This window comes from Vanacampus margaritifer, chromosome 15 (genome assembly GCF_051991255.1).
Source record: "Vanacampus margaritifer isolate UIUO_Vmar chromosome 15, RoL_Vmar_1.0, whole genome shotgun sequence".
Lineage (NCBI taxonomy): Eukaryota > Metazoa > Chordata > Actinopteri > Syngnathiformes > Syngnathidae > Vanacampus > Vanacampus margaritifer.
In genome coordinates this window covers 18,075,366-18,098,524 of record NC_135446.1, presented here as the reverse complement: position 1 = coordinate 18,098,524, position 23,159 = coordinate 18,075,366, and the positions used below count along the sequence as shown (strand labels likewise).

The 23,159-nt window shown below is 46.1% G+C and overlaps 4 protein-coding genes and 1 long non-coding RNA gene across 24 annotated transcripts in view; 2 read left to right on the top strand and 3 right to left on the bottom strand.

Annotated features, from left to right (window-relative positions):
- The first annotated feature begins 697 nt into the window (after nucleotides 1-697).
- On the top strand, nucleotides 698-9,002 carry per1b (period circadian clock 1b). Its single transcript, XM_077543930.1, has 19 exons — nucleotides 698-1,092; nucleotides 1,174-1,427; nucleotides 1,786-1,907; nucleotides 1,984-2,185; nucleotides 2,277-2,471; nucleotides 3,084-3,162; nucleotides 3,282-3,388; nucleotides 3,464-3,617; nucleotides 3,695-3,968; nucleotides 4,294-4,402; nucleotides 4,548-4,710; nucleotides 4,783-4,886; nucleotides 4,970-5,116; nucleotides 5,211-5,585; nucleotides 5,661-6,439; nucleotides 6,663-6,849; nucleotides 6,965-7,169; nucleotides 7,245-7,395; nucleotides 7,919-9,002. The coding sequence occupies exons 1-19, from the start codon at nucleotides 698-700 to the stop codon at nucleotides 8,219-8,221; spliced, it is 4,305 nt and encodes a 1,434-aa protein (XP_077400056.1). The 3' UTR covers nucleotides 8,222-9,002.
- Nucleotides 920-9,947, bottom strand: LOC144034859 (uncharacterized). Of its 2 annotated transcripts, XR_013288306.1 has the most exons (5): nucleotides 9,694-9,947; nucleotides 4,787-5,107; nucleotides 3,676-4,310; nucleotides 1,185-2,182; nucleotides 920-1,066 (listed from the first exon to the last, which is right to left on the bottom strand). It is a non-coding gene; the product is annotated as an uncharacterized LOC144034859 (long non-coding RNA). The 2 variants fall into 2 exon arrangements; XR_013288307.1 differs by lacking the exons at nucleotides 3,676-4,310; nucleotides 4,787-5,107 and having other exon boundaries at nucleotides 9,694-9,857.
- Nucleotides 9,854-16,631, top strand: pcolceb (procollagen C-endopeptidase enhancer b). 2 transcript variants are annotated; one of them, XM_077543940.1, is made up of 11 exons: nucleotides 9,854-9,940; nucleotides 10,049-10,165; nucleotides 10,897-11,029; nucleotides 11,907-12,015; nucleotides 12,958-13,216; nucleotides 13,296-13,420; nucleotides 14,760-14,896; nucleotides 15,084-15,742; nucleotides 15,814-15,894; nucleotides 15,972-16,142; nucleotides 16,245-16,631. In XM_077543940.1, the coding sequence occupies exons 3-11, from the start codon at nucleotides 10,944-10,946 to the stop codon at nucleotides 16,373-16,375; spliced, it is 1,758 nt and encodes a 585-aa protein (XP_077400066.1). In that variant the 5' UTR covers nucleotides 9,854-9,940; nucleotides 10,049-10,165; nucleotides 10,897-10,943; the 3' UTR covers nucleotides 16,376-16,631. The 2 variants fall into 2 exon arrangements, with proteins under 2 accessions (XP_077400066.1, XP_077400067.1); XM_077543941.1 differs by lacking the exons at nucleotides 9,854-9,940; nucleotides 10,049-10,165 and having other exon boundaries at nucleotides 10,995-11,029; nucleotides 14,728-14,896.
- On the bottom strand, nucleotides 16,606-19,359 carry LOC144034857 (transmembrane protein 272). 2 transcript variants are annotated; one of them, XM_077543952.1, is made up of 5 exons: nucleotides 19,244-19,359; nucleotides 18,654-18,731; nucleotides 18,531-18,581; nucleotides 18,233-18,439; nucleotides 16,606-17,541 (listed from the first exon to the last, which is right to left on the bottom strand). In XM_077543952.1, exons 2-5 carry the CDS (start codon nucleotides 18,715-18,717, stop codon nucleotides 17,333-17,335), a joined length of 531 nt encoding a protein of 176 aa, XP_077400078.1. In that variant the 5' UTR covers nucleotides 18,718-18,731; nucleotides 19,244-19,359; the 3' UTR covers nucleotides 16,606-17,332. The 2 variants fall into 2 exon arrangements, with proteins under 2 accessions (XP_077400078.1, XP_077400079.1); XM_077543953.1 differs by lacking the exon at nucleotides 19,244-19,359 and adding an exon at nucleotides 19,088-19,215.
- Nucleotides 19,360-20,725: 1,366 nt separating this feature from the next.
- LOC144034850 (calpain-5) overlaps nucleotides 20,726-23,159 on the bottom strand; it is a 33,912-nt gene continuing 31,478 nt past the window's right edge. For 13 of the 17 annotated variants that reach the window (XR_013288297.1, XR_013288295.1, XR_013288293.1 and 10 more), the window contains 4 exons: nucleotides 22,954-23,090; nucleotides 22,679-22,870; nucleotides 21,443-21,607; nucleotides 20,731-21,306 (listed from right to left, as the gene is read on the bottom strand). Coding sequence is in view for 2 of the 17 variants with exons in the window: in XM_077543937.1 (XP_077400063.1) it covers nucleotides 22,700-22,870; nucleotides 22,954-23,090 (308 nt within the window). In the remaining 15 variants the exon portion in view is untranslated. The other 4 variants (XR_013288304.1, XM_077543937.1, XR_013288305.1 and 1 more) reach the window with 4 other exon arrangements.

Genomic DNA, 23,159 nt, shown 5'->3' with positions numbered 1-23,159 from the left:
GTTTGTCTTGATTGTCCGCTGGGTCAATGGGGACTAAGCTATGACGACTGGCAAATGTCCCTTTTAATTTAGACACCCATGCATGTCCACCTGTTCTATAACGAGACGCGAGCATATGCATTTGCAACTTAGAAATAGGAGCAGGCTTTCTATTCTCAAAAGCCTTTCATTGGCATTAATCTTGGCAGAAGAGCAAGCATTTGGAGCAACAGTGTGAACATGTCACAGCCACACTTGCGATAAACAATTTTGTTTTCGTCGCGGCAGTCCTTGGAAGATAGCGGCCAAACCACGCTAATCGCTGCGCAACGACGACGGTCCACTGAATATGAAGTTCTCACTTTCTCCAATTCTGTTTTTCTGTTTCCTTAGGTGACCTTTGCTTTGCCTGCAAACACATCTCAGGAGGTGAAAGGAGCAGATACACACCAAAACTCCCTAGTGTCTCCCTCAACAGTCAGCCAAGGCAGTCTCATTCAGAAGCTCTATTTGCGTGACAAGACGAAGGGCTCTCAGCCCTAAAATTTGTTTTTGCACAACAAACCATGACTTTCTCCCCTTAGTTGATTACATAACACAGCCATCAGCTATGATTCACTTGTATGTACATAGTAGTCCCACCTAAGTAGCCGGTGTGTTGAACACATTCCTCAGCTGACACCTCAAGCAAGTGGTGCAAGCCTCATCCTACTCTAGTATGAGTTATGACATCACTCAGTCAGCGGCCAGCAGCAACGCTCGGGGGCGAGTACCAAGGGCTGCCGAAAAAGACAGTGACCAGGAGGCCGACTCCAAACAGTCAAACGCCGCAATAAGCACGGGTGCCAATGTCCCCGCTCCGAAGCAGGGAAACAGGGCCAGGGGCGGGTCATCCCCCAGCGAAGGATCCGGAGTCGACGATCAGAGAGGGCCAAACTCGGACGACATGGACGGCGGCCTCTCTAGCGGGAACGATTCCGGCGAGAGGGAGAGCGAGGGCGGCACGGAGAGGGAGACGGCTTCCCGCGGGCGCCAGTCCACGCGCAGCTCACACAGTTCGTCCAACGGCAAAGACTCGGGAATGATGCTGGAAACCACAGAGAGCCAAAAGAGGTAAGCTCACAACTATGCAAACTCTCAGCCTGAAAACGAAAAAAAGCCCACAGTCATTTGAACAGCCACTGTTCTTTGCAGCACTAACTCACAGAGCCTGTCACCTCCAAGCGGCTCACTGGCCTACAGCTTGCTGTCCACCAGCTCCGAACACGACCCGCCCTCCACATCTGGCTGCAGCAGCAATCAGTCGGCGAGGGTCCAGACCCAGAAGGAGCTCATGAAGGCCATCAAGGAACTAAAGCTCCGCTTGCCGGCTGAGCGCAAGTCCAAGGGCCACATCAGCACTCTAAATGCACTTAAATACGCCCTGCAGTGTGTCAGACAAGTCAGAGGTGAGATTCTCTTTTACCTTCGTTTAACAGATCAATAGATAGAAACTTAAATTGAATTGTCACAGCAGCAATTGACAAAAGTACTGGTGAACAAAATTAACAGGGAGAGTAGCCTTTTCATCAAATCTGTCTCTCTTAACTTTGAATTCAGAAAGTGTTGTGTTTTTGTATTCCATTTTGCAGTTAGGATGCTTACTCCCATCGCTCATTTCTATATTTAACCCTTTAAAACAACCACCGCTATATTCTTAAGATGGAACCTAGTGGCAGCAGATGCAATGACAATAGCACAGGCCCCAGAATTGAACCCTGTGGAACACCAGACATTCCGTGCTGATCTCATGTTTTATGTATCCAGCCAACAAGGAGTATTATCATCAATGGAGCGTGGAAGAGTGTCACGGTTGTAGCCTGGACTTGTCTGCCTTCACGATCGAGGAGCTGGACAACATCACTTCAGAATACACGCTAAAGAACACGGTAAGTTCATACGTTAGTGAAAGGAAACTTATCCTATTTGGACTGAATGTCTAAATGGCCGCACTCCTTCTCCCAGGACACGTTCTCAATGGCGGTGTCCTTCCTGTCCGGGAAGGTCGTGTACGTGTCACCTCGGGGATCATCAGTGTTGCGCTGTAAGCCCGAGTGTCTCCAGGGCACCATGTTTTCGGAGCTTTTAGCTCCACAGGATGTCAGTACTTTCTACAGTGGCACGGCGCCTTGCCGTCTGCCCACGTGGGCCTCCTGCATCGGATCTGGTGAGATGAGGCACAGTGGCGTTAGTAATGCTCAGGAATTGTCTTCATTTGGTCGCGCGTTTATGTTTGACTGTCTCCTTGCTCCCTTCAGCCTCGCCAGCTATGGACTGCACTAAGGAGAAGTCTATGTTCTGTAGAATCAGCGCCGACCGGAAGCAGGGCGGCGAGATGCGCTACTATCCATTTCGCCTGACGCCCTACCAGCTAACCATCAGAGATTCGGATACTGCTGAGCCGCAGCCATGTTGCCTGCTCATTGCAGAAAGGGTCCACTCTGGATACGAGGGTACTACTTACCTTGTAATTTTCATATACAGCTGGCTCAATTTCTTGTTTGCGGACATGAATAGTAACAAGTAATTGATATGCCCATAAAATATTTATGTTTGCCTTTACCTGGTATCGGTTCTCGCCCACCCCTACCATAAAACTATGATCCCAAATACGTTTATATTATTTCAAACTCATTTCACAGCAATGTAAAAATTCTAACTTAGATACTGATACCACGGCAAAATCCTACATCAGTAAAAGAAGTAGAATCTTGCTGTAGCGAATAACGGAGTATAGGTGGAAAAAATAACAGGATAACAGCGAGCATGCATTGGATTATGAGAACATGCTAAGCAGCAGTCAGCAGGCATGGATAACGACTGTAATGTCACACTAACCCAACCCTCACAGCGCCAGCATGATAAAAAGGTTCAGGCTCGTAAGTGTGATGACTCCACACGTTTTTCTCACGCGGTAGCAGAGTGGCAAAAAAACAACGATTTGATCAATTAATTTGCTGCATCTCATCCAGAGCCTTGGATGCAACATGTGACAGGGTGACATGTGAACGCTCGGCTCGTGTCTAAATGTGCCCCTCCCCCCCTCTGGCATCTTCTCCCATCAGCACCTCGGATCCCTCCAGACAAGAGGATCTTCACCACCAGTCACACTCCGAGCTGCCTCTTCCAGGAAGTCGACGAGAGGTCAGTTTCCTCACCTATGATGACGCCGTTACGGCTGTGCTGCCTTCTGCCGCTTCCTTGGCTGAGATCTGCGCGATGCTCGATGCCATTCTGATTCCAATTCCATTTTTTTTTTGCAGGGCGGTACCATTGTTGGGATACCTGCCCCAAGACTTGGTGGGAACCCCAACCTTGCTTTACATCCACCCTGAAGACCGACCCACTATGGTGGCCATACATGAGAAGAGTGAGTTGACGGTTTCAATATCCGAGCAAAACTTCGCCCACATGGTCATCCTCACTGATTGTAATCTTCCTGCAGTCTTTCAGTTTGCCGGGCAGCCGTTTGAGTATTCACCGTTGAGGATGTGCGCACGCAACGGGGAATACTTAACCATCGACACCAGCTGGTCTTCCTTTGTCAACCCTTGGAGCCGTAAAGTGGCCTTCATCGTCGGGCGCCACAAAGTCCGAACGTAAGCGACTGCCACCTACACGCTAACTAAAAGTAACCACGAAAGAGGTTGAACTCACCGTTCTCCTCCTTCTCCAGGAGCCCACTGAACGAGGACGTGTTCACGGCGCCGGGCTGCGAGGGTCGCACCACCACGCCCGATATCGTGCAACTCAGCGAGCGGATCCACCGTCTGCTGGTGCAGCCGGTGCACAGCGGCGGGTCTCAGGGTTACAGCTCGCTGGGTTCCAGCGGGTCACGGGGCTCGCGCCACTCACACCCGCAGCGTCTCAGTGCCTCGGCCGCCTCCTCCAGCGACAGCAACGGCGCCGCCATGGACGACGCCGCGGCTGCGGTTGTGTTACACAAGCCTGTGAGTTTGAAGAATTTGTTTTTTTTTTACTCCCATGCCAGAAAAAAGCCTGGGGGTGGCATGGCTCAGTGGTAGAGTGGTTGTCTCCCAACTAGGAGGTTGTAGGTTAGATCCTCAGCCCTTGTGACCATGTCGAAGTGTCCTTGAGCAAGACACTTAACCCTAATTGGCTCCCAGTGGACCTGGCAGCAGTCAACCACTGCTGCATGAATATGGATGAATGCGAGGCTTTTAGGCACCATATGGTGTCGATAAAGTGCGATATAAAAAGCAGTCCATTTGACCAAAGTCCTAGTGAGCCAATTATGCTTGTTGGTTTTTCCAGATGACCTTCCAGCAGATCTGCAAAGATGTTCACATGGTCAAGACAAACGGGCAGCAGGTTTTCATCGAGTCTCGAAACAGGCTGCCACCTAGAAAAAACGCCCGTACAGGTAATGTTTAAATAAGACAGTTGGTATGAAATAGGGATGGGCTTTAGGGGAACATTTTACGTATTAAAAGTAGTAGTGGCATTGATGCTTGGTAAAATCTTGGAAAAGTGAGTCTGAACTGAAGCTGTGCTTTTGTCTACATTAGTTGCCGCAAGGAGTCTCGGACCCATCAGCAGTGACCCTATTAGAGCCCTTATCTCTGACATAACCAAACCACTGAAAGATTTGGTGCCTCCGCCGCTTGTCCAGAAAGAGTCCCCACCTGGATATTCCTACCAACAGATCAACTGTCTCGACAGCATTATAAGGTAACTATCAGAATTCCAGTCAGCTATTATTTTTTCACAACCCATACTGACCCTCTTGCCCCCGCGGTGCAGATACCTGGAGAGCTGTAACATTCCTAATACGGTCAAAAGGAAGTGTGGCTCCTGCTCCTCAGCTTCCGATGAAGACAAACAGGAACCCGGCAGGAACGCCAAAGGTCAGCATCTAGTCTGGATGAATTCCAGCGCTTGTTGATCTGTATCACATCTGTATCACATCTGTATTACATCGCTCCTGCAGGTGCGTCAGTTAGCCTGGTAGGCGAACCCCCTTCCCTGCCTCCGCTGACGTTGGCCATGAAGGCGGAGAGTGTGGCCTCCGTCACGTCCCAGTGTAGCTTCAGTAGCACCATCGTGCACGTGGGAGACAAGAAGCCACCTGAGTCAGGTTGGAAAACACCACAATTGTCATATATTAAAGCACAATTGCAATATTGAGGGGGGAAAAAAATTCAATTTTTTGCATATTTCCTGTTTGACAGATATCGTGATGGAAGAGGCCCCGAGCACGCCAACACATGCTCCTCCTAACCTCACTGCAACTGCGCCCTCTAGTGGCCCACCTACCGTCTCCACTCCTCTCCCCCCACCTCCTCCTCCTCCCATCGTTCCGCCGCCTCAAGCATCGCAGCCAACTCAGCCGGAGAGGGACAGCCGGCATGGCTGGGGTGGCGCAGGGCTGGCAGGCGTAGGCGGCCGGCTGGGTCTGACGAAGGAGGTGCTGTCGGCGCACACGCAGCAGGAGGAGCAGGCCTTCCTCGACCGGTTCAAGGACCTCAGCAAGCTGCGCGTCTTTGATCAGACGGCGTCTTCTACCGTCCGCTGCCACACGGCCACTGCCAACCCTCTGGCGCGAGGTAAATAAACTTAACTTAACTTTCACTGCATTAAAACAAAATGGTTCTAGCGTCTCCTTATCATGTGTCTTTTAGGCGTGCTATGTTCTCGTGACTACCCGGCCGCAGGGGGCGGCTCCAGTCACAGACGTGGCCGTGGCGGTAAGAGGCTCAAGCACCAGGAGTCGCCTGAGCAGCACAGCTCTCTGGGGCTCACCGGAATGCACCAAGACCCCAGAACCAGACCGGCAGCCGGACCCCTCAACATGCCACTGGGAGCCCCAACAAACTCCTCCTCTTGGCCATCTGTTTGCTCTCAGCCCAACATTCCCTCAGCCCCGTTTGCACCCGGAATGGTTCCAATCTACCCGGTCTACCCGCCACTCTCTCAACCTTTAACCGTCCCAGATCCGTCACGTTTCCCCCCTACTCAGATGGTGCCCCCCATGATGGCCTTGGTTCTTCCCAACTACATGTTCCCCCCTCAAATAAGTGCGCCCATGTCGCAGCAAGGCGCCGCTCCCATGCAGTTTTTCAGTCAAAACTTTAATTACCCCAACGCCACCCAAGCCCCAGTCCCAGTCCCAGCTGCCATTTGCAACCCCGTGTCCATCCCTGGCACAGGTGCGGCATCTCGTAGCAGCACCCCCCAGTCCTACACTCAGGCCCCTGCCGATCGCGAGGGTGCACAGTCGCCCCTCTTCCAGTCCCGATGCTCCTCCCCGCTCAATTTGTTGCAGCTGGAGGAGTCACCGAGCAACCGGTTAGAGGCCGCCAGCTCACAGCAAGCCCCGCCCTCTGTGCAGGGGGCCCCGACCGGGGTGCAGAGCTCAGCCAATCAGATCTCTGATGACAACACCAAGGGAAATGAGAACGTAAGTAGTGTTTACTGTGGACGTGCTACAGATGTTTTTTTTGTGGAACATATATACTGTATATACACGTCTGTTGCGGAAACATAAAGGTTATAGTAATTGAAAGCTTCCGAAATAACTAAAAAAGCCAAAACAAAATAAAAACGAACTATAATGAAAAATCCCATACTATTAAAACCCTGGAACCGTCACAATGAATGTTTACGTTTTTTTTGTCTCATAGGGGGAAGCTAATGAGTCCAACAACGACGCCATGTCCACTTCCAGTGACCTGCTGGACTTGCTACTGCAGGAAGACTCGCGCTCGGGGACCGGCTCTGCCGCCTCTGGATCCGGGTCATCAGGCACCAGGTCCTCAGGTTCTGGCTCCGGCTCTAATGGATGCTCCTCCTCTGGCACCAGTGGCACCAGTAAGTAGAGAACTCATACTAACAGTTCATTATCATTACAAACACGTAATTCTGATTATTTCACCGATACAGTCAAGTTTGACTCACATTTCCTTCTTTATCGGTGTCCATCTAGGCAGCAGTCAGGGCAGCCACACCAGCAAATACTTTGGCAGCATCGACTCATTAGAGAATGACCACGGCCGCAAGCAGCCAGCAGGGGGCAGCGGAGGTGACGATGGCGAGGAGCAGTTCATCAAATGTGTCCTGCAGGACCCCATTTGGTTGCTGATGGCCAACACAGACGACAAGGTCATGATGACCTACCAGCTGCCGATCAGGTACGACCGTCGGCGAAAGGATGGGATTGGCCGCTTGATGGTCATACGCCTTACAGTCCGGCGACTGTGTAACAGGGATATGGAGGCGGTGCTTCGTGAGGATCGGGAGGCGCTGAGGAGCATGCAGAAGCACCAGCCTCGCTTCACAGACGAGCAGAAGAGGGAGCTGAGTCAGGTGCACCCCTGGGTGCGCACAGGACGCCTGCCCAGAGCCATCAACACCTCTGTAAGTATGCTTAACTCGAACTAGACCCAGGTGGGGGACTTAAGTCACATGACTTGGCTCCAACACATTTAAGTCACCATTTTTCGGAAGGCGCGCCCCTCTTTTCCCACTCCTAAGGATAGCCAAGCTTTGGCTGAAATGATTATATGATTAGGTTTGTTATGACAGTCGTAAAATTAATGATATTATTATGTATAATTATAATATATAATTATATAAAAATTATTTTTGAGTGTCATTAGCTAATTTGATATACCTCCTACTGCCCCCTCAAGTGGTCAAGGATAGACAGCCTTTTAAATCACTCTCAACCACACTCAAAGCTGACGCCCACATCACTCACCAGCCCAGGTCCCGCCCTCTAAAGCCACAGATGCGACAATGTAAAACTTGAGGATGGCTTAACCAAGTAAAGATTTGACTCCACTTGCTTGAAATTAATTGGACTTGCTTAATTTGCGGCAGTAATTTGGGACTTGAGATTTGCACAGGTGACTCAGATGTTTTTCTTTGCTCCTCTCAGGGCTGCGCAGGCTGCAAGTCTCCCACATCCGTCCCCCACGCCGCCCCATTCGACGTAGAGATCCACGAGATGGAGCTTTGCACAATGCTCAAGACGCAAAAGGAGAGCGCCACCAAGATGAAGCAAAGCTCATCAGAGGCGGCCATGGATGAACGTCCCGCCGAGGAGGACGACGACGAGGCGGAAGAAGAAGGATGCAAAACACAAGAAAGCGGCCAAGCAGTGACCGCAGACAAACTAAGAGCGACGCCGGAGGCGGTGGCGGACAACGCACAGCCACCACAGTCTGACATGAGTCACTAAGTCAGCGGCCAAAGATGAAAACATAAAGCACTACTTTTTATAACTTAATGTGCGCCTTCTTGAAGTACACATACAATGACATCAGTGTACAAGATGAGCGAGACGGTCGCCATGATTGAGCCTTCAGGTTTGGGACTTCTTGTCTAAAGTAATTCCTGACTGGCGTTTGTGTTGGCAACGCGCAAGAGACGTCATGCAATCCACACAATGCGCCTTCCTCGTCACCCATAGGGCATAATTTATTGAAGTGGGGAGACTCGTCACAAAAAAGGCACCTTTTATGTACAGATGGATGTGCTTCACCAATGGTCTGTGTGACGTTCACATCTGTGACGTGTAACTATGAATGTCGCTGGGATTCAGCTTCTCGATTGCTCCTAATCATGTCGGCTTGTGTAAATAAATAGGACACTAAATGTACAGTACAGGGAAAGACGGCTGACTATTTTGTAAAAATTTGTATATTTTTATATTTTCACCTGCTGCATATTAAGTGGGCGACGGGCCCGAACTGTGTAAAATATGAAAACTTTATTGAAGCGGACCTTGCTTAGAGTGCAGTAAATAGCGCAAGTGTGGTGAAGTGCTTCTTTGCAAAGTGTGTGTGTGGGGGGGGGGATCCCTTTCACGTTTTCCTCTTTGTCCCTTATCTGTGGCGCTGTCGTGGTCATGTGATCCTCTGCTTTATGGTATCGCTGCTGTCCACAAGAGTTGCTTATCTGTAATATTTTTGTGAAGTTCTTTGTACAAAAAAAGACAATAAAAGTACTTGTGATTCTTCTCCCCTGTGTTTCTTTGCTTTTTCATTTCCAGTTAAATTATCTGCAGGCTATTTCATTGCATGGTTTGGCGTGGATACAAGCAAGTGTCCGGAGCAAGTGAGAAAGCTGCTGTACTAACTGCAAGCCTTCTATTCCGCTGTGGTTTCTAGCCACAGCTTAAAAAAGACAAAAGGAATGCCTCTTGTTTGGACTAACTAAGCAGACCGAATCCACTGCCATGTGTTGGATTTCTTTACAATAAAGAACACGATGCAAGGAACCTGTGCGCTAACAAATTTAGCTCACAATTAGCCCAATTTCTTTGAAAGATTGCCATTGACAATTTGGAAATAAATGATTTTACACACTCGGGTCAGTGGCAGTTTTTGGCATGAGCAATATGTGCGGCTGCATTGCTAGAGTGGCCGGTGGTTTAAAAACAAAAATACTATGTGAAATGGTTTTCTATTGTGTATTCAAGTATTGGCTTTTGGCCAGATAATTTCAAACCCGCCCAGACACCCGGAAATAATTCATAAAGTGAATAACTCCATGTAAAACAGCCTAATTCCTCACAAAATCAAGCTAGCAATAGCAATGCCAAACACCAAGTAAAGTGAAACTGCCAGTTAATCGACGCACTTACACGAAGCACATCTTTCCTTTTGCACAATTCTTTGTGAAAAGTACGAATAATTCTTTATCCCTTACTTTGCTGAAGATCCGGTAGCTAAGGCGTTGGTCTCTCATCCTTCAAAAGATGGCGTTTTCCCTCAAAAGAAAGGCGTGAAAATAGTTTGATATTCTCCAGAGTGGCGTCATCTTACCGCTTTGCTGTGCACTAAGTGTGTTTTGAATTCACGAATGCGCTGTGCGAACGAACATTCGCGTAGGAATTTCACCTTTTGCACGTGACGTCACAGCCCTCATGGGAACGCCCCCTACGGGACGCTGGACGGTAAAAGAGCCACTTGCCTGTATTGTAACCATTGAATCTTGTACAGCGCAAAGTCCTTTATCTAATCGATTAACTTATAAATATCTTGCTGTGCGGTCGGTTGTATAGACAGACAAAGGAGTAAACCAAATGTTGCGTTTTATCTACTAATGAAGACGAACGACGTGGATTGATAGCAGCAATCAACATAAAGGACTGGCAGCCCACAAAGTACTCACTTGCGAGGTTAGTAGATAAATGTTGTAATTAGTAGATAAGTGTTAATATATTTTACTATTAAACGTACGCTCTAACAAAGATTAGTGTCCAATTGCGTGTTTCAAATCACATTAACGAGCCAGATAGTTAGCATCCACCCCAACTGCACAAACACACAGCTCAGTTTAAAAATGTACCTTCTTTAAAACTATTAAGTCCATTTGACTGTTTAATAATGGGGGATTTCGTCGAGTTTTTCACTCTGGAGTCGGAGTCGGAGTCATATTCATGAAATTACTGCATAGCTTGCCACTACTTTGTTCCATGCTAGTAAACGTAGTAACATAACATCATCGCAGCGTTTCAATATTTATCACTTTTAAACCTATAGGCAGTGTAGGCTTTCTGAAATAAATGTGAATTTATTTTCTATTGTGTATTAATTCAATTATTAGCCTTTTGCTGCTTAGTCACTATTAGGCCTGATTCAACTCTCAGCCCCTTCAAGACATCACTATTATGGCTCAACTGCAGTGCTAGCAAATGAAAGACTTGACTGTAGTGTAGTGGAGTAATAAACACACAAACACACACCCAACAGTGGCACTCTGTCCAACACTCACACACACGCACACACATCTGAAGAAAAGCCATATGCCGCGTTACTGTACATGAATGAACCTCCAATATCCTCTGCCATCACTTCCTCCTTTCCTCTCCACCCTCTGCCCTGCTTGTCCCTCCTTCCTGCTCCCCAGCGCCACCGGCGCCCCTACAGTCTTTCCAAATCTCAGAGGGCAGCGGGATGGAGGTCCGGGTGTGGACCGTGTGCGTGCTTTCCTCGTTGGCGCTGGGATGGACGGCGGCTCAGATTCAGACCAACTACACCAGGTGAGTTTTTATCTTGGTCGATCCACTCCAGGGACAGAGAATGTTGTCTTTGTCACATTTGCGTATGTGGCAGCCTGGCTTTCAAAGCCACTCGAGTGCAGGTCGCGCGGCAGAAATTGCAGGCTGCAGCTTTTAGATGATGTGGTTGACTTGTCCGAAAGTAATGTTTTTCCACATCAAACTTACTTTTTTTTTTTTTTTTTTTATGAACTATCCCATTTTTTTTTAGTCCAGCTTGAACCACAAAGTTGAAAAAATAGCTGTTACCAAAGGCTCCGAAATGTTAAAAGATTTATTTTAAATTTTTTATATGATCTCATTAGGAAAGGTCAGAAAGGTCAAGTCAGATCTCCCCCTGCTGGACTGTATATAAACGCACCTGTAAGCGTCAAGATATTGCTTGCTACGCTGTGTGACAGTTACAAATGCCTGTGGGTTGTAAAGGGAGGGACTCCACTGGCTAAATGTGGCTTTACTGAAAAGCAGCACTCAAAACAAAGAGGCTACAACTGAACAAAAACAAAACAACAGAATAAAGCAAGACCCCATTTTGACTTTAGAAAAAACCTTGAATAAAATTTTGAATCCGTAATCAAAACGGCTATTTAATACAATTAAGTGAAATTCATTTTTACTTATTTCAAACACTGCATTTCATTTTTGTTGATGGCTTGATCTCTTTTAACGGTGAATCAACAGTTTTCCCGACTCCGAAAAGCCGAAGCGACGAGCGGCTCTGAAACAGAGGCATACTGTGCCACTGTGGTTTTGCAGCGCACATATAAACGTTTGCAGGCGGCCTGCCTCATTAAACTCCGTATTTGAAGTCGCTGCGTTTGATTGTGGCCTAGCATATGCTTCTTTACGTCCCCGTCAGGCCCGTCTTCAAGTGCGGGGGGCATCTGGTCGTCGATTCGGGCATCGTGGCCAGCGAGGGCTTCCCCAGTCCTTACAAAGACAACAGTAAATGCACCTGGTACATCACTGTGAGTCACAAATCTATTTCCTTCTCCAATGTAAGGTCACATGGTCGTGTCATAAGAATGCCACAAAAGCTATATACTCTATGTTGAAATCATAGTGGACGAGCAAAATGTCAAATACAGTTGAATTCCTTCCGCAAACACACTTAAAGACGCACCGCAACTATCCATGTCAGTTATTAGCCCGTCCGTGTGTTAGCTAGCGGAGATTTCTTAGGCCAAATTTTGTGGTTGTTTAATCCACACAATGTGTAATTCTCTGATAGTTTCACAGTAAACTAAGTGGAATGCAAAAAAGTAAAGAAAAAAGAAAAAAAATCATCTGTTTCTTGAAAGTTTTACATCGCTGCTAGCGATGCTACGCCGCGTCTGTGTGCGTTAGCATTTAGCTAGCAGAGATTTCTAAAGCAAAGTATTTCTTGATCTAGGTGCATAAAGTGGAGTGCATCAAATATTGTTGTTACAAATGACTTTATAGATGGCTTCTGTTACATTCAACTTAATTATTACTGTAATTAGTGTTTATCCTATTAAATCATTTAAAAGATTTTGTTTAAAACTATCCTTGTTTTACAGATAGTTTGACAGTAAACTCCAACTGGCTCCGGAACAGTTTGAATCTTCTTTTTTTAAAAGAAACTGCCAAACGGCTCTCATCTCAAAGCAAAAAAAATAAAAAATTCTCCTTATCTCCAAAAACTCGTAAGTCTGGTCAGCTTAGCAAGGCACTACAGTCATTTCCTAATTTTCAGAGCAGTGGTTGAAAAACACTCATTGTCTGCCACAGACCATTTTGAAGAGCAACAACAAACAAAACAAAAAAATACATTCAAGAGGCCGTCAAGTAAGACAGGAGGGCCGCGACGCAATGTTAACGTATGTGTAGTTCTGTTTGTTTGTTTTTTAACCCACGTCACATTATTGAAGCATTGTTGGTCTTTCAAGGTCCCGGAAGGTCACGTGGTCATGCTGTCCTTTCGCCTATTCGACATGGAGGCCGAGCCCACCTGTCGCTACGACTACTTGGATGTCTACAACGGCCACACGCGCTTGGTACAGAAGCTGGGCCGCTTCTGCGGGACCTTCCGGCCTGGAGCGCTCATCTCCACCTCCAACACCATGATGCTGGATATGGTGTCGGACGAGGCCACGGCGGGGAGAGGCTTTCTGGCCTACTTCCGTGCGGGGAAGCCGCATGTGGAAGGTGTGGTGGCATTTTTGTGGCGCTTCTAAATATATTTCGACTACTATATGGGCACAACGTGGTGTGGTTTCCCCCACAGAGAATCAATTCTGCGGCGGGCGATTGACCAAATCCCAGGGATCCGTCCAGACGCCCAACTGGCCCAACTCCAACTACCCAGCAGGCATCAGCTGCTCCTGGTACATCTCGGTCGAGCCGAGCAACGTGAGCAGACTAACACCTCGAGATTTATTGCTTTGAGAAATGAGCCTCTGGACGGCTTATGATATACGCTGAAGGGCAATCCAACGAATCCAACAACGAAAGAACAATGAGATGTTAGCAGAGGTGGCAAAAGTTCTCACACTCTGCAGCGTACTTAAGTAGAATTACAGAAAAAAAAACGGTAAAAGTAGTCAAAAGTAAAGCACTCTAAAAACAGTTGGGTCAAGAATTGGACCGACCCACTAACTTGGGTCAATTTGATCTCACTTTATGTTGTTTTGTACAAAACAATTCCGCAAGTTCAATTCAGAAATTAACCAGAGTCAATTTGACCCAACTTTAAACTGTTTTTTTTATACAAGGCAATTCAGAAAGTTGGGTCAAATTGGCCCAAGTTAACAGGTCATTCAAATTTCAACCCAAATTTGTTTTGGAACCAGCAGTTTTAAGAATGTACACTCTAGAAACAAGTTGGCCAAATTGGATTAAAAAGGGACCGACACAACTTTTTGGGTTATTCAATTGACCCAAAAAGTTGGGTCAAATGATTACACCCCAAAAAACATATCGGTAATTGGCTTGCTTTGTGGCCTATTATTTTAATTTGACCCAACTTTTGGGGTTAAAGAACTCAAAAAGTTGGGTCGGTTAATTTTTTTTTAACCACAATTACCCAAAAAGTTGGGTCAAATGAATAACCCACAGAACAACCCAAAAAGATTTGGTTGCTTTGTGGGTTATTAATTTAATTTGTCTCAAGTGTTTGTGCTCCAAAAGTTGGATCGGTGCATTTTTGACCCAATTCAATTGGGTTATTCAATTAACCCAACGTTTTGGGTTAAATAACTGAAAAAGTTGAGTCGGTCCATTCTTGACCCAATTTGGGATATTTCTGACCCAACTGTTTTTAGAGTGAAATGTAGGGTAAAAAGCTAACTGTAAAATAAGATCAAATAAAGACATCTGGTTTAAAAAAAAAAAAAAAAAAGGACACTAGTAAACAAGTTAGGTTTAGGTAGCTCCATATGTACGTTCCCAAATTCTCGGTAGCTGCGGTTAATGCTGTGCTTTGGAGCGACTGCAGGAAGAGGCAGGGACATACCTGCAAAAAGGGGCCCGTCTCCAGGAGAAGTTCTCTCTCCAATGAAAGAGTTCCTTATGAGTGTACGCTCGTGCGTGCCAATAGATTGAAGAATTAGGAAGCGAGGCCGAGAGCGGAGGTAAATGCCCCCCTCTGTATAGCAGCGGTGGGATTCAGGAAAGTAACACGCCCCAGGAGCCCGCTTATTATTTATTTCATGTCACAGTTTGTGTTGGCGTGTCGCCGCTTCTTCGCCAGGTAATCGAGTTGAAGTTTGAGAAGCTGGACCTGGAACCAGACACATACTGTCGCTACGACTACGTGGCTCTGTTCAACGGCGGGGAGCGAGAGGACTCGAGGAGAATTGGGAAGTTCTGCGGCGACAAAAAACCCGGGTAAGCTAGAGTTTGAATTACTTAATAATATATTAATAATTTATTCTGTGTATATATATATATATATATATATATAAATATATATATATATATAAATATATTTTTTTAAATTATTATTATTATTAATAAATACAATTACTTAATAGCCAGGAGATCCAGTGTTAAGGCTGTTAGTATGACCTGACAGGAATATCGTGAGCAATGGGAATCAGCTCCTCGTCCAGTTTGTCTCCGACCTCAGTGTGACCTCCGATGGCTTCATGGCCCACTATAACAGCGTGCCCCGCAGCGCTCGGTCTCCCACCGCCGGGGGAGACTTCATCCATCGGTCCGAGACTCCGACCACGACGCGGAAGCCAAACAGGCCCATCAAAACAACACCCAAACCTGTCAAAACTACACCCAAAACTGTCAAAACCACACCAAAACCCAAGCCTAGCGTCCGGCCCAAAGCCACCCCGAAACCAGCCAAAAAACCAGCCGTGAAGATCCCAATAAAGCCTCCGCCACGTAAACCGACGACCAAGCCCAAAACGGCTAAACCCACCCCCAAAGTGCCAGTGAAAAAGCCAACACCCAAACCCAGAACGAAACCTTCGTCCAAACCCAAAGTCATCAAAGTCGACAAACCGACTGCACCCAAGACCAAACCCACTCCCAAAGCAGCGATCAAACCAGTGAAACCCACCCCGAAAAGTAAACCAACAGTCAAACCTACGCCCAAACCTAAAGTCACGCCCAAACCTAAAGTCACGCCCAAACCTAAAGTCACGCCCAAACCTAAAGTGACACCGAAACCTGGAGTGAGCAAAGCGGCCCCAAAGAAGCCAGCAGTGGGCAAAAAACGTGAGTTGACGCATCGTCCGCGCGGGTGCGTTTGTTGACGACTGCTTCATTCCGGTGTGTTTCTGCCACAGCTTTGCCACTGAACCCTTTGTGCAAACAAGTCTACAAGAGGAAAGGAACTATGCAGTCCAATTTCTGCCCAAAGGACTTCGGTAAGCCATTACGAGCCCTTCCAGACTTGGTCAACTCAACCCTAATACAAACTACGCCGTTTCCACCCCCCTTTTAGTGATTACCGGAAAGGTTACAGATGTGATCCCAGGTCCAAGAGGTTCGGCCACAGTGGAAGTGTCTCTCATTAAAGCCTATAAGGCGGGCAAACTGAACATCGACAAAGCAGGACCGGTCGCGACTGTCAAACTGACCTCGACGTGCAAGAGAAGCCCGGGGCTGACCATAGGTACGACACTAATGAACAACTGAACCTCTGCAACAAATATGAGAATCCGTTTACTTGGATATTTAAGGCTTTGATCATTTCTAATCTCGTGCTTCTCTCCAGGCAAAAACTATTTGCTCATGGGAAAAGTGGACCCCCAGGGAAAAGGGCTTCTGTCCCCATCCAGCTTCGCCCTCCTGTACAGGCCGGTGCATACCAAAGCACTCGCCATCCTGGCGAGCGAAGCATGCTGACATCACAGCCAAGTCAGCCAATCACAGGGAGGGCAGGGGGGAACACACACACACCACAAACATGAATATATTGTAACACCTGCAAAGAGTCTTAATACTATACTTTAGACTGAAGCATAAATTGTTAAATTTGTATGTAAATTATGTATTAAAAAAACTAAGTATGTGATGCTGTTGTCTGGTCAAAGGGCGACTGTGTAATTCCCGAATCATTTCCTTTACACAATAAATTCCCATACAGTGTTCCTTTTATTTAACAAAACATCTGACATCATACTTGAAGATTATCGTAGTTGTCATTATTTAAAATGGAAGTCAATGTTATATGTGACCCCACTAGTCTAAACACGACATTTTTATCCATCTCAGGGGGGCGGCCATTTTGCCTTTTGCTGTCGACTGAAGATGACAGAAAACAGCTTCAGAAAACAGGTGAGCTGTGATTGGTTGTTACCCGAGACCTGAGCAACACTGATGTCATCTTCAGTCCACAGCAAGTGGCAAAATGGCCGCCCCCCTGAGATGGATGCACTCTAAAAAACAGTTGGGTCAAAAATAACCCAACTATGGGTCAAAAATGGACCGATCCTCTACTTGGGTCATTTTGACCCAACTTTTAGTCAAAAAATGTGTCTTTTAGTGTAAAACAACTCATAAATATTGGTCAGACCCTTAGTTGGGTCCAAAAAAAAAATGGAGTCATTTTGAATAAAACAACCCAGAAAGTTGGGTCAAATTGACCCATAAAGTGGATCGGTCCATTTTTGATCCATAATTGGGTTACTTTTGATCCAACTGTTTTAGAGTAAAAAACGGCTGCATTTTGCTGCTTAACTTCAGAAAAGATACATTTAAAACTGTGGATGGATGTAACCAAAACTGTAATCAGTTTACACAGCGAAAAATGTCACAATGCCGCCAAGGCTCAGCCAATTACTCAGCTGCCTCGTTAGGCTTCTAGATGTAGTCATCGGGGTCCGCGTGGCCGCACAAGTAGAGGCACACTAGCACTAGGAAGCCGAGGACCACGAACAAACACACCACGATGTAGACCAGCGTTGTGGTCCAGAAAGCGAACAGGTAGAGCGTTTTGTCGCAGTAGGGCTCAGCACCTGTGATGTTCTTGTAGTAGTTTGGCTTGTATATAGAGTAGATCCACACATTGCCTAGAGGAAAGAATATGGAATGTTTTGTTTTTTTTTTTGCAAACAATCATTAAAACCCTGGAGAACCCACGGGGTCAAATTTGGCCCCTAGAAATTCTGCTACTCAAATAACAAAGATTTATTTATTTTTTTTTACAAATGTAACTTCAAAAGTCCAGAGTGCCACTTCTGACCCCTGCATGGGGCCATCTAGTGGATGAATATTGCACTTACATGAGCCAGAGTGGTGGTGACAAGATGGCTGTTTTGTTGAGCTGGAAATCAATCCAAACAAAACTCAGCAAACCATCAGATGGTGAAATTGTGTTTTTTTTTTGTTAATCTATTTCATATCATGTTGCAGAATGCCTAGGAGTATGTTTTATATATATATTTTGATAAAAATATTTTGATATATATTTTGATAATGATAAAAAATTATTATTTTTTTTGATAAAAAATTGATAAATTTTGATATATTTTATATATATATTTTGCTTTAAATTAGCAACTCTGAGCTAGTTAAAAATATATATATTTTGGTGTTCAGTGAACTTATAGGAGTCATTTAATGTATAATTCATAATTTTCCAAAAAGAAAAGGGTTCTTGGGTTCTCCAGGGTTAAATTAATCTATATTACAATAAACAATGCCTAAATGTTTGGCACCACTGTAGTCGAATTTCATGTCACAAAAAAGTTGAGCGCTCACCGGCGATGAACCAAGCGACGAGGAACAACGCCAGCAAAGCGTTACAACCCCAGTTGACTCGGCAGAGCGGGTTCGGGGGTCCGTCTTCGGGCTCCCGGGCGCAGGGCAGGAAAATAAGCAGCACCAGCATCATGAAGAAGACGCCCACCACGATCAGGTAAATGGGAATGCAGGGCTGGCGGGGGCAGTCGTCCAGGTGCACTGCGCCTGATGACATCATTGTCATAGCAACAATTCAGGAGATGTGGTTAAGCTTTGGAGGGAACTCGGGGGGGGGGGGGGTTCCGGTGTCACTCACCCATTGCGATCTGAGCGATTGGGATGATGCACAAGAGCACTTTTATGGCCACTGCAGGGGGGCATAAAGGAGAACTTTAGGATTGTGACGTCACTCAAGCGGGCAGCATTTAAGGGGTCTCACCTAGCACGGGTATTGATGGCTGGGGGGCATTGCGGATGACGTGCATGGGGACAGAGTTGGACATGATGACCGTCAAACCTACAGTTGAGGAAGAAGAACTTCAAATTCACATTTCGCCAATTATCCTTTTATAGCGTTACTTGACTATGAAACAAGTCATAAATCGACAGCAGTGATATCGAACATGGAAGCAGTCAGACCACATTCCCAGCCGAGCCAGTATAACCAAAATTACAGGTACGGTCCTATCCCTCTCTGGAGCATTCACCTTGTAGCTTGTCGGAGTATGTTTGCTGACAACATTAACAACTAAACAAGTAGTTGTGGGAACAACAATAAGATAAATACATGAAAATATGTTGTTGTTTTTGCGCAATCACATCATGTCAAATTACAGTGAAACGAATAAGCGATACAAAACAGGTTTTACTCACAGTTCAAAACAACACAGCCTCGCCCTTCAACAGAAAGTTTCAGTACCACACCCCACTTAAAACACCAGTACGGTCTTCCGGTTTGTTCCCCAAACGTACAACAATCGCCATCCCCCCCGCCCCCACGTGTCCACGCAAGTGAGTCTTTCATCTTACCGATCCGGCACTGGCGACCACCTGCAGTTTGCTTGGGAAGTTGTCCGCCTTTTCCAATCACCGCCACACTGCGTGCGGCACGCTGGTGTGGGCGGATGTCAACTGATGACGTCAGCCCACACTACGTGCGGCACGCTGGTGTGGGCGGATGTCAACTGATGACGTCAGCAGGGAGGTTCGCCCGCTATCAGGTGATTGAAAAATTAACTGTTCTTCGCTTTTCTTTCTTTTCTTTGGTCCCCCTTTGGGTCTCCTGGCGGCCCCACGACTCTGGCTGGATTTTGAAGTGTTCGGTTTAGGTGAACGGTATGGGAATTCTTATTTATTTATTTTTTTTTCGCACGCACGCACGCACGCACGCACGCACGCACACACACACGCACGCACACACGCACAAACACACATACAAAAAAAAAAAGGGAGAACAATGATGATGACATTTAAAATGATCAATACTGAGATCTCCCAAAAGAAAAAAAAAATTAACTGTTCTAAAAATTGTTTTTATTTTTGTATAAACTGCGACTGTGTAATTCCCGAATCATTTCCTTTACACAGTGAATTCCCATACAGTGTTTCTTTTATTTAACAAAACATCTGACATCATACTTGAAGATTGTCATAGTTGTCAGTATTTAAAATGGAAGTCAATATTACATGTGACCCCACTAGTCTAAACACGACATTTTTATCCATCTTAGGGGGCGGCCATTTTGCCATTTGCTGTCGACTGAAGAGGACAGAAAACAGCTTCAGAAAACCGGTGAGCTGTGATTGGTTGTTACCCGAGACCTGAGCAACACTGATGTCATCTTCAGTCCACAGCAAGTGGCAAAATGGCCGCCCCCCTGAGATGGATGCACTCTAAAAACAGTTGGGTCAAAAATAACCCAACTATGGGTCAAAAATGGACCGATCCTCTACTTTTAGTCAAAAAATGTCTTTTAGTGTAAAACAACGCATAAATATTGGTCAGACCCTTAGTTGGGTCAAAAAAAAACGGAGTCATTTGGAATAAAACAACCCAAAAAGTTGGGTCAAATTGACTCATAAGGTGGATCGGTCCATTTTTGATCCATAATTGGGTTACTTTTGATCCAACTGTTTTAGAGTAAAAACGGCTGCATTGTGCTGCTTAACTCATATTCTACTAACACAATATTACCCAGAATACCATATTTAGACTAGTGGGGCTGCATAGAACATATTATTATCAAAAAATTGGGGGGGGGGGGGGGGTTGACTCCCCTCTAATGCTGTACAAGACTTCCTGATTCAACAATCAATCAACAATCATCACCCCGAGGATAGAAAAAGAAAACGCAAAATGGGCTCATTTTGGAGATTTTTCCTTTGGGTGTGTTCTCACTTTTGTTGCAAGATGTTAAAAAAAAATTATTGGCTACATGTTAAAGTCCTTGTAAAGATTTTTATTTTTATTTTTTTATTTGACAGTCATGTGTCTTCAGAAAAGATACATTTGGCAATTTATTATTATATTATATTATTAGTATGGGATTTTTTTTTTAATGGGCTTTAGGTGAACTGATGAATACACACGCAATGTAACATGTATATATGTATATATATTTAAAAAAAAAAAAAAGAGAAAGAAAAAAAACTTTTTATTTATTTATTTATTTTTTAAAAAAAAAAATAAAATTTAAAAAGGAGAGCAATGATGATGTCAAATCGAATGAACAATACTGAGCTCTAGCAACAACAAAAAAAGAAAAAAAAAAGAAAAAATACATTTAAAACTGTGGATGGATGTAACAAAAACTGTAATCAGTTCACACAGCGAAAAATATCACAATGCCGCCAAGGCTCAGCCAATTACTCAGCTGCCTCGTTAGGCTTCTAGATGTAGTCATCGGGGTACGCGTAGCCGGGGAAGTAGCGGTGCACTAGGAAGCCGAGGACCGCGGAAAAACCCATCCAGATGTAGACCAGCGTTGTGGTCCAGAAAGCGAACCGGTAGAGCGTTTTGTCGCAGTAGGGCTCAGCACCTGTGATGTTCTTGTAGTAGTTTGGCTTGTATATAGAGTAGATCCACACATTGCCTAGAGGAAAGAATATGGAATGTTTTTGTCTTTTTAGCAAACAAGCATTAAATTAATCTGTATTACAATAAACAATGCCTAAATGTTTGGCACCAATGTAGTCGAATTTTATGTCACGAAAAAGTTGAGCGCTCACCGGCGATGAACCAAGCGACGAGGAACAACGCCAGCAAAGCGTTAAAACCCCAGTTGATTTTGCTGACCAGGTTCGGGGAGCTGTCTTTGGGCTTGGATCTGTCTTTGGGCTTGGATTTGTCTTCGAGTGAGATCCACAGACACCAGCCTCCACCGATTCAATGACCTGAAGAAGAAGCAGATTGTGTCTGAGTTTTGATAGATATTGGTGTGGTTGGATCTGGCATGCATGAAAATCTCCACCAAAGAGGGGAGCCGTCAACCCCCGTCAGGACAGAGCAAGCGCAACACCTCAGGGCCCCCCCAGGCCGCGGCAGCGCCAAAAGACGACCCCCGGGCCCCGCAGGGGCTACCGGCAGGAGAGCAAACCCAGGAGCAGGAGCGCCCCCCCACCCCAACACGGCCCGCGCCCCGCCAGGCACCCCACCGGTCCACAGCCCCCGCTCCCCCCACGACTTCCCCCGCCCGCCATCCACCCCAACCCAGCCCCAGCATGTGTGGTGTGTGGTGCATTAAAATTGGGAGCAGGTGAACCGGAGCAGAGGGAAATGATATCCCCCTCTGCTCCGATCCACCCGCCTCCCAGGCATGTCAGTGAGTGTATGTGGTGCATTAAAAAAATGAATAGGGGGGGCACGGATACGGGACCGCAGCACTGCTCTATACTGCGGTCTGCCCCAACCGATGGCGCCCCCCCACACACACACAGTTGTGTGGTGCATTAAAATTGGAGGGGAGTTGTTGGGCGAAGACGGTGTTCCCCCCCAAGTGTGTTATGTGCCCTATATGTCTATAAAAGTGTATTGTGCAAAACTAGTGCCCCCCCCCCCCCCCAACCGGGCGGGATTGTTTTTATTTTTGTATAAACCTCACTGCATCAAAATCGAAATGTAAGTAAAAACTAAAAAGTACTTTAAATCTTTAACAACAAATCTCATTTGGGAAATAAGTAAACCTAAATGTAACGGATTAAAAACACTGAAACATTGCAACAACTCACCGATTCTATCAAAACAACAGATATGAAGCATAGAAACATGCTTGATGGAGTAACAGTATTATTTATTTGGAGATCTTTTTATATACAGTCGTTGAGAAATGACACATGGACAATCAAATTATCTTTGGATGGCAGACGTACAACAGTATCATCAAGTATTTGGCATTTGGTGTGAAGCTCCTCCGTTTCAGAATATTCACATGAAAATGCCCCAGGAGATGGCGCAGTTCTTATTACCATGGTAACCGATCCAGGTCGCTACAAGTCTGTCAGGCAGACGCTCGACGACGTCTCCAAACAGACGCGGCCTCCCGAACCCGGACGGCCTCCTCGTAGATCTATCGCGCGGTCTTGACTCTGGTCGGTCGGCGCTGTGTGCAGTCGGGCACGGCCCAAGATGGAGTCCCACAGCAGGCCTCTGCTCCATAGCTGTACACAACACGTCGGGAATCAAACAGAAGTGTGCGCGTCAAAAGTGTGGCGCCGCTGGAACTTCCTGTAAAATGGCAAACCTCGACTGAGATGTGTGCATCAGGATATCTCCTGTAAAAGATGGCTCTCAGGTGGAATTCTGGGTTTGCTTCAGCTTTAAACACCTGAGACCTGACGGTGGCATTTTCACAACGGATGAAGGCGTAAACATCTGGAGCTGTAGGGCATAACATCCCATTTAGGAGACAGGGGTAGCACGAGGAAGCCTAAACCTAAAATGCACTAT

What these genes read in the sequence shown, in the direction of transcription:
- per1b (XM_077543930.1), top strand. Translation starts at nt 698, where the DNA reads ATGAGTTATGACATCACTCAGTCAGCGGCCAGCAGCAACGCTCGGGGG. An exon ending in GTGTGTCAGACAAGTCAGAG is followed by an intron (nt 1,428 to 1,785) that starts GTGAGATTCTCT and finishes TTATGTATCCAG; the next exon opens with CCAACAAGGAGTATTATCAT. An exon ending in GGTCCACTCTGGATACGAGG is followed by an intron (nt 2,472 to 3,083) that starts GTACTACTTACC and finishes TTCTCCCATCAG; the next exon opens with CACCTCGGATCCCTCCAGAC.
- pcolceb (XM_077543940.1), top strand. Translation starts at nt 10,944, where the DNA reads ATGGAGGTCCGGGTGTGGACCGTGTGCGTGCTTTCCTCGTTGGCGCTG. An exon ending in ATTCAGACCAACTACACCAG is followed by an intron (nt 11,030 to 11,906) that starts GTGAGTTTTTAT and finishes CGTCCCCGTCAG; the next exon opens with GCCCGTCTTCAAGTGCGGGG. An exon ending in TCTCGGTCGAGCCGAGCAAC is followed by an intron (nt 13,421 to 14,759) that starts GTGAGCAGACTA and finishes CTTCTTCGCCAG; the next exon opens with GTAATCGAGTTGAAGTTTGA.
- LOC144034857 (XM_077543952.1), bottom strand. Translation starts at nt 18,717, where the DNA reads ATGTCCAACTCTGTCCCCATGCACGTCATCCGCAATGCCCCCCAGCCA. An exon ending in AATCGCTCAGATCGCAATGG is followed by an intron (nt 18,440 to 18,530) that starts GTGAGTGACACC and finishes TGATGTCATCAG; the next exon opens with GCGCAGTGCACCTGGACGAC. An exon ending in CGTCGCTTGGTTCATCGCCG is followed by an intron (nt 17,542 to 18,232) that starts GTGAGCGCTCAA and finishes TCTTTCCTCTAG; the next exon opens with GCAATGTGTGGATCTACTCT.